The sequence below is a fragment of the Acipenser ruthenus genome, chromosome 53 (assembly GCF_902713425.1).
Source record: "Acipenser ruthenus chromosome 53, fAciRut3.2 maternal haplotype, whole genome shotgun sequence".
NCBI lineage: Eukaryota > Metazoa > Chordata > Actinopteri > Acipenseriformes > Acipenseridae > Acipenser > Acipenser ruthenus.
The window spans coordinates 7,171,750-7,186,315 of NC_081241.1; the positions used below are offsets into that span (position 1 = coordinate 7,171,750).

The following is a 14,566-nucleotide window of genomic DNA, read 5'->3' on the forward strand; positions in this document are numbered from 1 at the left end:
AGATCCCAGGCGGGGAACACTGCTGTGGTAAAAAATAATGTGATATCTTGTAACAATTGTAAGTGGCCCTGGCTAAGGGTGTCTGTTAAGAAGTAAATGTAGAAATATATTTAATTTATTCAGACATTATCTTAAATACATAATGAATGTTGTATGAACGATATATTTTGGGCTTAATTGTATTTTTCGGTGCTTATTTTGAGCTATTTTCGAATTTTATGCAAATCGTTTTTTGGGGGGGATTTCGTTTTTGATATACTGTATGAAATTAGTGTTTTCAGTTACTTTCCTAAATGCTTGAGCGTTTATTTTTTTCTTTTTCTGTCACAATATGTATAGTAGTAACTCGACAGTACTTGCACTCTTAAGATGCCCCTTCTTTCCTTTGCTGTCTTCCACAACGAAATCCCTATGGTCGCACATTCTTCTGGGGTTTTTGTCTGGAGGTATTTTTGTACATTTCGCCATAATTCTGTTTTAAATCTTCCGTTTCTTAACTGTAATACACCTTGAAATCCCGCTAACAAGCCTCCATCCTGATTGTAATCTTATTTTAAATCTCGCAAGCAGAGTCTCCAATAGAAATGCAGGAATGTGCTGTCACTCAGTAGTTGGGGCGGGTTTAAAGTATTCCGAACAAATCAATGATGGATGCAAGTCAGGAAGGCGGGACATGTATTTATTATTATTTTTGTAGAAGGTTTTATTTTGTAATGGAAAAAGGGTAAAGTCATCATGAATAGATTAACCATTTCCACAGTTTTTATGGTGTTTTCCGGTGTTTATTGGCTATCCATCGGTTTCATTTTTTTGTATCGGGTGTTTTATCAGGTTTTATCGTTTAAAACCGAAAACCAGAAGCCCTAAATACTGTATATTCCTTCACTTGCAATGGCGGGTCTATTCTATGGGGTGCCAGTAGATGGCAGTGCAGCATTTAAAGCTGAGGCGCATGGAAGTGCAGACACGTCACAGATAGTAAAGAATGATCATTGAGGAAATGGAACCGAAATGTTGTTTTTTTCCCCTGTCACGTGTTCTGATTTAAGTATGCTGCGATTTCAAATGTACTCATTAATATAAGGATAAACATCGGTGTTCGTTTTAGAATACTGTAACTGATTTGAAATGCTAAGTTGGACTTAGGCCACCCCTACCCAAGAAAGAAAGAAAGAAAGAAAGAAAGAAAGAAAGAAAGAGCGAGCTGGAAGGTAAAAACTATCTTTACAAATACTGGTTATGGAAACCAGGTGTGTGTACCGGTAAACGACTCAGCCGCCCGGACAGATAGTTTAGTGTTTTGTTAAAATTTAGTTCAGACACATGTTTTGATTAAACTGTTTATTTAGAAGTCTCTGTTTTGTTTGTTTTTGAACAAAATGTGCTTAAAAGCAGCTTGATGACTAGACTTGTTATTGACGCACCCACACAAACACAAACAGTGGTAAAGTCCTGGACCTTGATCTGATACAAAGGGCTTTACCACAAGAAACGAAGTACCTTATGAAACATGCAAAGCTAGTTATATATATATATATATATATATATATATATATATATATATATATATATATATATATATTTAAGTGGTAGTGCCCATCGATGATAGCTCTAGGGATTTCTCCAGGGCCACAGTGTCCCTTTGGTACTGTGCTGACCAGACTTGGACCCAGTCCTGTAAGTGCGGTCTCACCACTGCATTATACAACCTCCTCATATCCTCCTTGGATTTGTACTCTACATGGTGTACAGAATCCTCCATTGAAGGACCCTGATCTTTGAGGGAGCGGTGGCTTGTGCAGCGTCATCCACACCCAGCCTCCCTCGCTGAAGGTCTTTTCATCAGCGCTGTTTAGAGACACACTAGATCAGGTCCCAAACCTCAGCACATGTCCTGGTTCATCACAGTATTGATGCACTGCGGGGGGAGACCAGCAGATTAGAGAAAGTGGCTCAGTGTCAGGGAACTGGTTATCTGAAAACAACTTCTTCAGCCTCTCCAAGCACTCCTCCAGCAGTGCAGCTCCAAATTGTGATAAAACCAGGTTAATAAAAGGAGGCTGTGCGGTCCAGTGGTTAAAGAAAAGGCCTTGTAACCAGGAGGTCCCCGGTTCAAATCCCACCTCAGCCACTGACTCATTGTGTGACCCTGAGCAAGTCACTTAACCTCCTTGTGCTCCGTCTTTCGGGTGAGACGTAATTGTAAGTGACTCTGCAGCTGATGCATAGTTCACACACACTAGTCTCTGTAAGTCGCCTTGGATAAAGGCGTCTGCTAAATAAACAAAATAATAATAAATAATAAAACGAGCAGATCGCACTCTCAGAACAGAGGCCAGGGATTCTGCACTTCTCCAGGGACACACATTCCAATCCAATCCATTCCACACCTTACTGACCCCCTTGCTGACCCACGAAGAGGGGAAACAAGCTGATTCTAAAGTGGCACATTTTAAAACAGGATTGCGATGGACTTTTCACTATGCTCTCACCTTCAATGGGTTTAAAACTAAGGTATACAAGAGCTGGAGGTGTGCAGCTGGTTTAGCTGATGAGAAGTGATGGATTGAGAGTATACAGTGTGGGGTGGGGAGTGTTGAGGATGGGGTGCTGGAGATGAACTGTGCTGGAGCTGGGAGCTGTAAGTTGGGAGCTGTGTGCTGTGCCGTGTGAGAAGCTGAGACACCAGATTGCAACTCAAGCTGTGGACTTGGAGGATTGGAGCTGTGTGAGATCACTAGGAGCAGTAATAGAGGATCAGTGGGTTTCCTACCTGGGAGCAGTGTGTTCATGAGCAGTGAGATATACACCCCTTCCCTTTAGACCTCTCTCCCTCTCTCTTTCTCAAGCACTTAGCCTGGGTAGACTGGCTGCACGGGGTTTTCACATGTTTTAAATGGGATGTTTTAGTCTTTTAGGGGCTGTTAGCTTGACTAACCATCTGGAAGTGTCTGATAGCTTCATCCCAGAGTTGAGAAGCGACTGAAATCATTTGAACCCGAGCTCGCGCTCTGAAGACAAGAGAGCCTCATGGGCTTGTGCCAGCTGGGCATGCTGAAGATGTGAAAAACCTGCTTTTATTTGATCCACAATATTGTCCTGTCTCCTTTCATTCAGTTTGTAACTTTGTTATCTTTTTGGTGTTTGTCTATCCAGAGCGGACATTTCAGTTCTTCTATACTTCACACCCTCAGCTTCTGGGAGGATTCAGGACTGTACCTGTAGTGTTCTTTGAGCAGCTTCACAATAGTATTACCCTGCTATCATTGGCTCCTTCAGCTGGCAGGCAAACCTTTGAAAGATACAATAGACTGAATCGCTCTGTTTTTTTTCTTCTTACATCAGACCCAGCAGTCACTGGACAAAGACCTGCATGAAATAGGCTGGTCTGCTGGTATTGTTTAGTTACAAAGACCTGTATGAAATAGGCTGGTCTGCTGGTATTGTTTAGTTACAAAGACCTGTATGAAATAGTCTGGTCTGCTGGTATTGTTTAGTTACAAAGACCTGTATGAAATAGGCTGGTCTGCTGGTATTGTTTAGTTACAAAGACCTGTATGAAATAGGCTAGTCTGCTGGTATAGTTTAGTTACAAAGACCTGTATGAAATAGGCTGGTCTGCTGGTATTGTTTAGTTACACAGACCTGTATGAAATAGGCTGGTCTGCTGGTATTGTTTAGTTACAAAGACCTGTATGAAATAGGCTGGTCTGCTGGTATAGTTTAGTTAAAGCAACACTGTGTGGTCATTGTTATAGTAGAATATATTTTATGTGTGTTTAACATTTTCTCCAAAGCTTTTTTGTGCACTTCACGTTTCCAGAGAGCAGCTGCTGTTGACAGACCACTTAGTTTATGTTCATTTCAGAAGTAGGTGCAGAACAAATCATTTATTGAAAATTAAAACTTTACAAAACATTTAAAGAAAAAGTACATGAAAAAAACGTTTGCATTAATTGAAGTACAGAAACATAAAAAAAAAAAATGGTTATTAAAATGGTCCTTCTTTACATTCATATTTTGGTTTTAATTTGAAACCTGATTATAAAGTGTTGACCTTAAATGGTGCTTTGAATAATAAACAATAAAATTAATAAACAGTAAACTGCTCCCCCTCTCTAAACAACCTGATTTAAACTATAAAGCGTCTTTAACCAAACAGTGCTTGGAACAGTCCTGAAGGTTGTGTGAATAGAGCCCTACATTTCCAATGGAACCACACCAAGTGAAAAGAATTGCTTTCAATCAGGCTCTGCGCAGCTGCAGAGTTTGTCCTGAAGAGGGCGACAAAGGCCAGGCTTAAAACACGTTTCTGCCTTTCCACTGTGGGCAGATTGCACATGTAATGCAAATTGAATGTGATTTACTTTATCCATGGAAATGTCTTCTTTCTTGTGATGATATTTCACTCACATTATAGTTAAAATAAGTAAACAATTATAATATTGAAACTTTGAACTGCCTGACGAGTAGACCCGATACATCTAATTAAATGCAAGTCAAGAGTAAATATGCAACCATTTCCAATGAGATAATTTACAAACTATATTTAAACTAATATTTAAACTAATTTACAATTATAACATGAGGAAAAGGCATCTTGTACCTATTGCTTTTCTGTATAAAGGTATGTATGAAGCCTCACGGGTTATAGATTTGCAAGATGTACCTAAATCCCAGATAGTTCAGCTATATACTATAAATATCCATTTGAGACACAAAATCCCATTCGAAACAAGATCATGGATTTCTGAGAATCTTGCCCATCATGTTTTTCAAACCTGCACATTTGAGTCCTGTGTAGCCATGGAAGTGCAATATAGGAACACAGTGTGGAATTATTTAGTGAGCTACAATCACCTTAAGAGATACTTCTCATACTCACGACATATTGAACGTTTTATGCTGAAACAGCTGTCCAGGTGTGAGTGTTTACAATTACAAATGTTATGCCACAAGCATAAAAACAAATAATTCCCTAGTTTCGCTCTGCAGGTGGCGCCGTTTTACCCCCTAACTTTCATCCAAAGTTGTGTCAGATTGAACATTCCCTTCACCCGAGGAGTGGAGAGGACAGACAGGGAGTTCAATACAAAGGGTTTCTTACAACACAAAACAGTCTAGTTCAGCTGGCAGATTGTTACAGGGGATTCATAATCCCAAACCCAAAACCCAGGATAGAGCGGCTCAGTGAATGTGGTTTGGAATCTGTGCAGGAGGGTCATTGTGTCAGAGACGCCATAAAAGGACAGCGTGCCGGCATTAAAGTCCAGATACACTCCTATTCTGGGGGAGCGGGGGGCAGTTATTGCAGTTTCATTGTTATTGTGCCGGGCAGTGTAACTGGAACCAGAGCAGAGCAAACTCCAGGACTTGTCATTGAATCCAAGGCCACAGGAATCCCCTCCTTTCCTGCTGATTTCTTTATATGTGACTCCTATAGCAGCCCCTCCCCCACTGCACTCAATCTCCCAGTAACAGCGAGTCCCAGACAAACCCTCTCTGCACAGCACTTGGGGATAGCTCTCAAATCTCTCTTGGTGATCATCAGGATACCTCTGGGTCTCTCTCCTCCGTGTCACCTTTCTATTCCCTTCAGACAGACAGAGCTCTCTATACGCTGTGTTGGGGTCCAGTGTGAGCTGACAGGAATCTGATTGAAGAGAACGGATAGAAAAGTCAAATCACTGAGAAATGTTACAGAACCAATAAAAAGATGAATGCATATTAGTGTGGAGTAGTGGTTAGGACTCTGGACTCTTGACCGGAGGGTCGTGGGTTCAATCCCAGGTGGGGGACACTGCTGCTGTACCCTTGAGCAAGATACTTTACCTAGATTGCTCCAGTAAAAACACAACTATATAAATGGGGAATTGTATGTATAATAATATGTATAATAATGTGTAAAAAAAATAATGTAATTGAATACATATTACAGCAAGTTCTTTTTATAATGGCTGTTTCTGACATGAGGATACAGCTTGAAAACAGAAGACGCATTGAGATACAAAGGTACAGAAGGGAGTAATAGGATTGTTTGTATTATTTTGGGTGAGTTTGTGTGAATTCATTTTGCAGCTGACAATCAATGCACAAAGTAATGATGCTATTCATTGTAAAATATTATACACTCCCCTCCAACAAGTATTGGGATAATATAAATACATGCACAATGACTGGGGGAGGGGCATTTGTTTCCATTTTACCCTCTCAGACACTTTGCTTACTAAATATCTTGAATAGAATATCATCTACTGAAATCACTCCACTGTCCTCCCTGCTCCCTCCTCTATGTTCCCTCCTCCATATCCCTGCTGCCTCATTCCTCCTCCATGTTCCCTCCTCCCTCCTCCATGCTCCATTCTCTCTGCTCTCTCCTCAATCCTCTTTACTCTATGCTCCCTCTTCCCTACTCTCCTCCATGCTCCCTCCTCCCTCCATGCTCCCTTTTCCATACTCCCCCCTCCATCCTCCTTCCTCTATGCTCCTCCTCCATGCTCCCTCCACTCTCCTTCCTTCATGCTCCCTCCTCCCTGCTCCCTCCTCCCTGGTTGCTCTACCCTGCTCCCTGGTCCACGCTGTCTCCTCCATGCTCCCTTCTCCCTGCTATTTTATAGACAAGTATATTTAGACTGTAATAATTAAGATTGATAATAATCAATAGATTTGATCTATAATTCTTACTTGAGATTGATTTCTGACTTTGGATAAGTTTTCTCTTTTTATTTTTCTGTCTTCAATAAACTGCTGCTGCTGTTAATTAAACCCTCTTGCTGTTTGATTGTTTTGTTCATTATAATTCCTCAATCTTATCAAACTTCTTCAATTGGAACTAATCAAATGCAGCTCTGCATACAATTACAGTTCACTTAATGTTCCTACAGGGTATGTGTTGCCATTTTACCCACTCAGACCCCTTGCTTACTAAATATCTTCAATAGAATATCATCCTCTCTTCAAATATCTGTCTAATATTTTAATGAGCAATCCATCCCACAAGTGCAGTGATACTGCAATATACATTTACTACCAGCACAGGATGACTGGGAGGGATAGCTGTTCATTTTACCCCACAACTGGTTTCACATGCATTGTACATGTATTAAAAGATGAGATGATTATCTATTCAGGGATACCAAGATATTTAGGGAGAGAAAGGTCTGAGTGGGAAAACAGGCAACAAATGTTCCACCCCCAGTCATTCTGCATGTATTCATCTGAACCAATACTTGTTGGAGAGGAGTGTAGATTAATGGCTTCACAATTACTAATAAATAATAATAATTGCTGCCCTCAAGCTCCACCCCTCCCTGTTCTGTAGTGTTAGCTCTTCTCTCAATGGAGTGACACATCTTTCAATCAAATGTTTCAGTGAAACAGACTTACATTTTAAAAACTCAGCTCTGTTCCTTGGCTTTGGAGCCTGCAGACTGTCAACTGCACCTTCATTCACTGGGTAGAAAAAAGAGAGAGAAATAGAATTGAAACATACAACAGTCATTGTCTGCTGCATCCTCAAATCACTCCCTCCTCCCTGCTTCCTCCTCCCTGTTCCCTCCTCCCTCCTCCACCAGTTACCAGACTTATTTTTGGTCGATTAGCCAATAATACAACCGTTTCAACCCTTTCTGCGTTTCCATTGGTCAGATTATATGTCAGTCACACAGCCTGAGGAACCTGCTGAATGTGAGCTGAAGCAATCATGAAACTTCATCACTGAGAGCCACAGTGGAACGTTATTATAGTTTAAAAAATAATGTTTACACACACACACACACACAGCCTATCAGACATGATTTTTTTTTTTTTAATATCTCTTTATACATTATTCAGCTTCGTGTGATTCTTATTCTTTAGCAGCGTACTGTAAGGTGTCTGTACGCGTATGTTATTAATGTAGTTATAACGTTATATTAAACAGCAACACATCCCACAATCCTCTCGGGAGCGCTTGATAAAGAAACCCGTCCAGCCCTCCCTGATCAATCCAAGAGAAACCCGCGTTTCCAACATCGGAACCACCTCGGCAACAGCCGCTCCGCATCCCATCTGAGGACAGAGCTGCATTTCCATGAGGGAGTCACTGCGAACATGGAGAAACCGGACACCCGAAAAATCACCCGGACCCACACCAACGGGCTTTGAAATACACTCTGATTCGGACTGAAGGGAATCCACTTCACACAAAAAGGGTTCACAGAAATGTGAGCAAACACAACCACCCTCAGAACAAACCCGTGAACACAGAAATGGAAAAATAGAAATGTGAAAGCGCGTCATTTTAACACGCTCCCTAACAATTGTCACGGAAACCCTGACGACAAAAAAACAAAACAAAAACAAAAACAGAAATGGCAGTGCACACGGCGCTACTGCAGGGACGCAAGGTATATGGTGCACATAGTGCTCAGGGTACTCAGTGTGCATGGTGCCTGGTCGCGGTGCACATGGTGCCCGGTGATACAGCGCTAGTGCACGGGCGCACGATAACCAGTGCAAACAGTGTTCGGTGCATGCTGTGTTCAATCGATGCAGAACACGCCAATATGATGTTGAGCATGACCGAGTTCCACGCCTGTACATCCTGCAGGGGCAACATCCCTCAGGAGGACAAGCACACCCTCTGTGTGTGGTGCCTGGGCGTCCAGCATGCCACCTACGCCCTCGAGAGAGAGGTGGCCTGCAGTATCTGTGCTGCTTTTCAGCCCCGGGTGAAGGAGAGCAGGTTGGAAAGGGCCACAAGGCGAGTTCCGCTTCCTCAGTGGCCCAAAGCCCCTCCTCCATGACCTGTCCCAGGACCCCCTGCTGGACATCCCCGGCACACGGGACCCCCATAGTCGCTCTCCATCCCCACAGGCGAGAAGGGTGAAGCGGTCTAAACAGGCCAGGGACATTATGGACCTCAACGCACAAATGGCACAGGCCCTGGAGCTCCTCTCAACAGGCACCTGCGGCTCCAGCTGCAGCACCAGCTCCAACCCTGCCCCAAGTACCGTACCCTCCCTCCCCCAGGGGAGATCAGGGTGAACGGGAAGAAGCGCCCCAGCCGGCACAAGAGGATACAGAGGAGCCACTGAACTACACCTCCTGTCCAGCACGCTGATATAGTAAGCAAACTCGTTAAATTTGCAGACGACACAAAAATAGGAGGAGTGGCAGACACTGTTGAAGCAGCAAAGGTCATTCAAAATGATCTCGACAGCATTCAAAATTGGGCAGACACATGGCAAATGAAATTTAATAGAGAAAAGTGTAAAGTATTGCATGCGGGCAATAAAAATGTGCATTATAAATATCATATGGGAGATAGTGAAATTGAAGAGTTGAACTATGAAAAAGACCTAGGAGTTTATGTTGACTCACAAATGTCTTCATCTAGACAATGTGGGGAAGCTATAAAAAAGGCTAACAAGATGCTTGGATATATTGTGAGAAGTGTTGAATTTAAATCAAGGGAAGTAATGTTAAAACTCTACAATGCATTAGTAAGACCTCAACTAGAATATTGTGTTCAGTTCTGGTCACCTCGTTACAAAAAGGATATTGCTGCTCTAGAAAGAGTGCAAAGAAGAGCGACCAGAATTATCCCGGGTTTAAAAGGCATGTCGTATGCAGACAGGCTAAAAGAATTGAATCTATTCAGTCTTGAACAAAGAAGACTACGCGGCGATCTGATTCAAACATTCAAAATCCTAAAAGGTATAGACAATGTCAACCCAGGGGACTTCTTTGACTTGAAAAAAGAAAAAAGGACCAGGGGTCATAAATGGAGATTATATAAAGGGGCATTCAGAACAGAAAATAGGAGGCACTTTTTTACACAGAGAATTGTGAGGGTCTGGAACCAACTCCCCAGTAATGTTGTTGAAGCTGACACCCTGGGATCCTTCAAGAAGCTGCTGGATGAGATTCTGGGATCAATAAGCTACGAACAACCAAACGAGCAAGATGGGCTGAATGGCCTCCTCTCGTTTGGAAACTTTCTTATGTTCTTCTTATGTTCTTATATATCCGGTCTTCAAGGCCAAGCTCTTGGCCGGAGCCTGACTAGCCTAGTGGTGGCTCGTAGACAGCTGTGGCTGTCACAAGTTCCTGACGCGGATAAGGCCGCGCTGCTAGGCATGCCGATATCCCCAGGACATACCTTTGGGCCAGCTGTGGAGGAGATCTTGCAGAGATCCCACCGGGAATGCGAGGCGTCCCAGCAGGTGTTCGCGTTGCTCTCTCCCCGCGCTCCCGCATGGGACAGGTCGAACCGCAAGCGAGCTCCTCAATCGTGGACAGTCACCAGGACAGTTCCGGTTCTCATGGCTCCGCTGGGTGACCTAAGGCAGTGGTGGCCAATACACAAAACACTGCAATCCATTTTGGTGGATCTCAAAGGGCTCCGCGATCCACCAGTAAGCTATGACAAACAATTATTAGCGGAATTTAATATATTAGTGTCCAATACGTAACAGTAATAATAAAACAAAACAACCACAACACCAAAAACCTAACAAACGCTCTACGCAAACTTTTTTAGATAGATAGCCACGCACTGAAATTTAGGGGCACACAAATATAATAATAATAATAATAATAATAATAATAATAATAATAATAATAATAATAATAATAATAATAGAATTTTTGCTCAAATGTAATGTTGAATATCTACAGATCTTTTTTGTTTGTTTGTTTTCTTTCTTACATAACACTTGTGCAGTTCAATACTTTTGCATCAACAAAATTAAAAAGATACAACTTTACCTACATGTTCCTCAGAATGCGCTGCTTGCTGTTTATGGTAGCGGGATGGGCTGCCTCTCCGCACACTGCGTGCCGTTTTGAAGCACTGTATTTAATATATTTTCATGTTTGAACTCCTGGCTCCCTGTTAATGCAGTCTTGCCTGCCATCAGTTCCCCTGCATCCTGATAAAATGTGCAAAACATGGATTTTTTTTAACATTGTCAAACTTAAGCCAGGGGAAATCTTTTAGCAACAGTTGGTTGAACTTGTATTTTACACGACTGTGAACACGCTGTAACTAACTCGAAGTATAGGAGGCTGTGTGGTCCAGTGGTTAAAGAAAAGGACTTGTAACCAGGAGGTCCCCGGTTCAAATCCCACCTCAGCCACTGACTCATTGTGTGACCCTGAGCAAGTCACTTCACCTCCTTGTGCTCCGTCTTTCGGATGAGACGTAGTTGTAAGTGACTCTGCAGCTGATGCATAGTTCACACACCCTAGTCTCTGTAAGTCGCCTTGGATAAAGGCGTCTGCTAAATAAACAAATGAAATGAAGTTCCCTGTTCACTTTCATCTTCTGACATACCTGCATGGCTCATTTCTTTTAAAGACGCCAACATATATGAATTTGTTATTTTCCTCATCTTGGTTTGACAAACTGTCTGGAAACAAGTAGCCACCGCACCGATAAATCTGTGAAATTGGCGGGTATGGGATTTGTAGTTTTTAATGTGTGATTAACAGTGGACACCAGTAAACTACATTCCCAGAGTGCATTACGATTGAGCTATGAGTTTAGATCCGACTGCGAGGTTTTTTTTTTTTTGTTATACTTTTTAGCTGAAAAAATAAATCACGTTTATTGTTTACAGTCAACCTTTAGGAATTTCTAGTCGCATATGCGCACCTAAATTAAAATGTATGTTCACACAAGCATTTTGTTAATCTCAGATGTAGAAACTGTTGAGATATTTTCATCTGTGCTACTGGACGACACAAAAGGCTCTGCCCATCAGCTGAAACAAAAACTGTTGTATGCTTACATGCTAGTGCTTGTTCCGATTTGTCCTGAGATCCACCAAAAATCTTTTGCGATCCACTCGTGGATAGGGATCCATGTATTGGCCACCGCTGGTGTAACTTCACACCGCTAACTCTTGGGTTATGTGATTGTGATGCGTCCCTCATATGCTGCCGTTCCTTCTCCCTCGCGACGGCTCTGGTATACATTATCCCATACATAATGTCATTGGTGGTCACCTTCGAATTGAAAGGAACGTTAGGTTACTTACCGTAACCCTGGTTCCCTGAAAGAGAAGACGACCACCAACCACGAGGTCGCTCCGGTCGCCCTCACGGGTTCGATGGAAAAAGAGAAATTGCTTCCTTAGGATGACGGTTTTAATCCCTCGGTGGGCGGGACCGAGTGTGTCATCCCAGGAAGGCGCCTATCAGCAGCTCTGGTATAGAGAGCTCAGCAATACCTGCCCAATGGGCAGGCATATCCCATACGTAATGTTGTTGGTGGTCGTCTTCTCTTTCAGGGAACCAGGGCTATGGTAAGTAACCTAACGTTAGGTGGTACAGCATTAACAAGATGCAATGCGCGTGATGCTGCATCTGGCACTGAATAAAGACGTTTTTCATAAACTCGTGTCTAGTTTATATAGATTACATTCCACAGTACTGTAATGTGTTTGTAATGAATATATTAGTAACACCCCTGTAGTATGTTGAACTTGCTTTAGGCTTGTTGTGAATGTTGTGTGTTTTTCTCCTAGGTGTAATTAACCCTCGCATTGAATTGTTGTGCACAAGCTTTCACTTATAACAACAATGATATTTAAATAATAACGTGGCGGGAAGCGGAATGGAGTGAAAATGTTTGTGGACGGAACAATCATCATCAATATTTATTCGAACGGTTCGATTTTGTGTGCCCAATTAATTGATTGCTATTTGGAGGCTTAACTGTACTGTGATTCTTGAAATGTATTTTTTGTTTACAACTGTAAGTCACCCTGGATAAGGGTGTCTGCTAAGAAATAAATAATAATAATAATAATAATAACTGACAGCCCTACTCAGGACAGATTGTACCATTGTAATATTATATCATGGAATAGCAGCCCTGTTCTGTACTCTGATCCTCCACCATGTACCCTCTGCATTCTGCTATTTACTCACTGTGAGGATGGTCCATCTCATTACTGTGTCTTCGTTTTCGTCGAGGCTCTGGCTGTTTCTTCATTTCCACTTCACACTTTTCCTTTGCTAAGATAAAACAAATCCAAAAAAACAAGGTTTATTTCTAACTCATTTTTTTTAAACAAACAAACAAATAAAATGTTTTAATAATATATGAATTGCACAGTTTCAATAAAACAACACGATAGAAATAATAAAAAGCAACACCTTTCCCTAAAATGGCCGTTCAGAAATCGAAAATAAACCGTGGCTATCCTGTGCATTTCATATATTTAGACAACCAAACACAATCTAATTGAGAACAAGCCCTTTTTGGCCACACATACTCTTTATTACAGCAGTAGCTCTACACAGAAAATGTAAAAGTAAATACTTACACGGATCCGGCGCTGAGGCTCCGGTATCCATCGCTATCTATCTTCTTGTGTTTTTGAAAACTTTACTTCCTCTCTTACTACGTCGATTTGTTATGCATGCAGTTTTTGTTTTTGTTTGTTTTTGGCAATACCTTTTAAATAGGATTAGCTCAAATATATATAAAACAGATATACACTGGCTTTCTAGACCACCCACACAAATAAAGTATATTCTTCGAAGTGGAAATAGAACTTCGGTGTAGAAATCGCTCTGTCAGAACTTGCGTCACAAACAGGATCTGAAAGCGCCGAAGCGCCGCCCGTGGAAGCGCTCAGAACTGCAAGCATTACATCACATCAAACGCGCTGTCTCCCCTTCTGCATTCTCCTGGCCGGGAGGAAGACTGTTCACCTGTCAGACATTAATAAGCAGAGTCGCGGACACAGCAAGATGAAAAACATGATCATTTACTCAATTCTGATACGAGTCTCAAACAGGGGAGTCATTCAGTGCCCCTTGCTTTTTTGTGCGCATGTCACATTATGAGCAACGCAGTGTTCATAGGTGTTGTTTATTTAAATATCACATTTCAACTTGAAAAGTAAAGTGTTTTATTTGTTTGTTTTTTGCTGAATTATTAAAAGTGTATGGAGTTCACGGAAGATTAACATGAATGGCAAGTTCTGCGCGTATCCGCGGAACATTCAAACCGCCGGGAACGCGCTTTGATTAAACGAGCAAGGCACGCATGCGCACAACACACAGGGGGGTTCTGAATTTGATACTACACCGGTCGAGCCCGCCAGGTAGGACCCCAGGGCAGTTTCTGTGATGAGTTAAAGGGTTTAAGGAAAGTGTTCCTGTTTTGGGACAACGAAAGTGCAGCGACTAGCCTGACAATGTAACGTTGTTGAATGAAACATTCTCTTTTTTCATGCTAAAAGCTGCAATAGTACTATGTTTTAAAATTGTTCCGCCTAGAAAAAAAAAAACCTCATAGCAACAGCCTCGCCCAAGTTATCGCAATAATTTGCATTTGCTGAAATTCTAAATTATTATTATTATTATTTATTTCTTAGCAGACGCCCTTATCCAGGGCGACTTACAATCGCAAGCAAATACAAATACATTCAAGTGTTACAATACAATTCATACAATAAGAGCAAGAAATACAATAATTTTTGTTCAAGTGTGACAAACCACAATTCAATAATACAGCAGATAATAGTGATAGTTACATCAGGATATGATTAAATAGTGATAGTTA

General features: G+C 41.8%; 1 protein-coding gene across 3 annotated transcripts; it reads right to left on the reverse strand.

Annotated features, from left to right (window-relative positions):
* Nucleotides 1-3,880: 3,880 nt before the first annotated feature.
* Nucleotides 3,881-13,732, reverse strand: LOC131723195 (tripartite motif-containing protein 16-like). Of its 3 annotated transcripts, none has more exons than XR_009320162.1 (7): nucleotides 13,320-13,732; nucleotides 12,922-13,008; nucleotides 11,778-11,994; nucleotides 10,757-10,916; nucleotides 10,145-10,405; nucleotides 7,387-7,452; nucleotides 3,881-5,653 (listed from the first exon to the last, which is right to left on the reverse strand). XR_009320162.1 is itself a non-coding variant. In XM_059016718.1 (4 exons), the coding sequence occupies exons 1-4, from the start codon at nucleotides 13,348-13,350 to the stop codon at nucleotides 5,121-5,123; spliced, it is 717 nt and encodes a 238-aa protein (XP_058872701.1). In that variant the 5' UTR covers nucleotides 13,351-13,728; the 3' UTR covers nucleotides 3,881-5,120. The 3 variants fall into 3 exon arrangements, 1 of the variants encoding a protein (XP_058872701.1); XR_009320161.1 differs by having other exon boundaries at nucleotides 10,753-10,916; XM_059016718.1 differs by lacking the exons at nucleotides 10,145-10,405; nucleotides 10,757-10,916; nucleotides 11,778-11,994 and having other exon boundaries at nucleotides 13,320-13,728.
* Nucleotides 13,733-14,566: the final 834 nt, after the last annotated feature.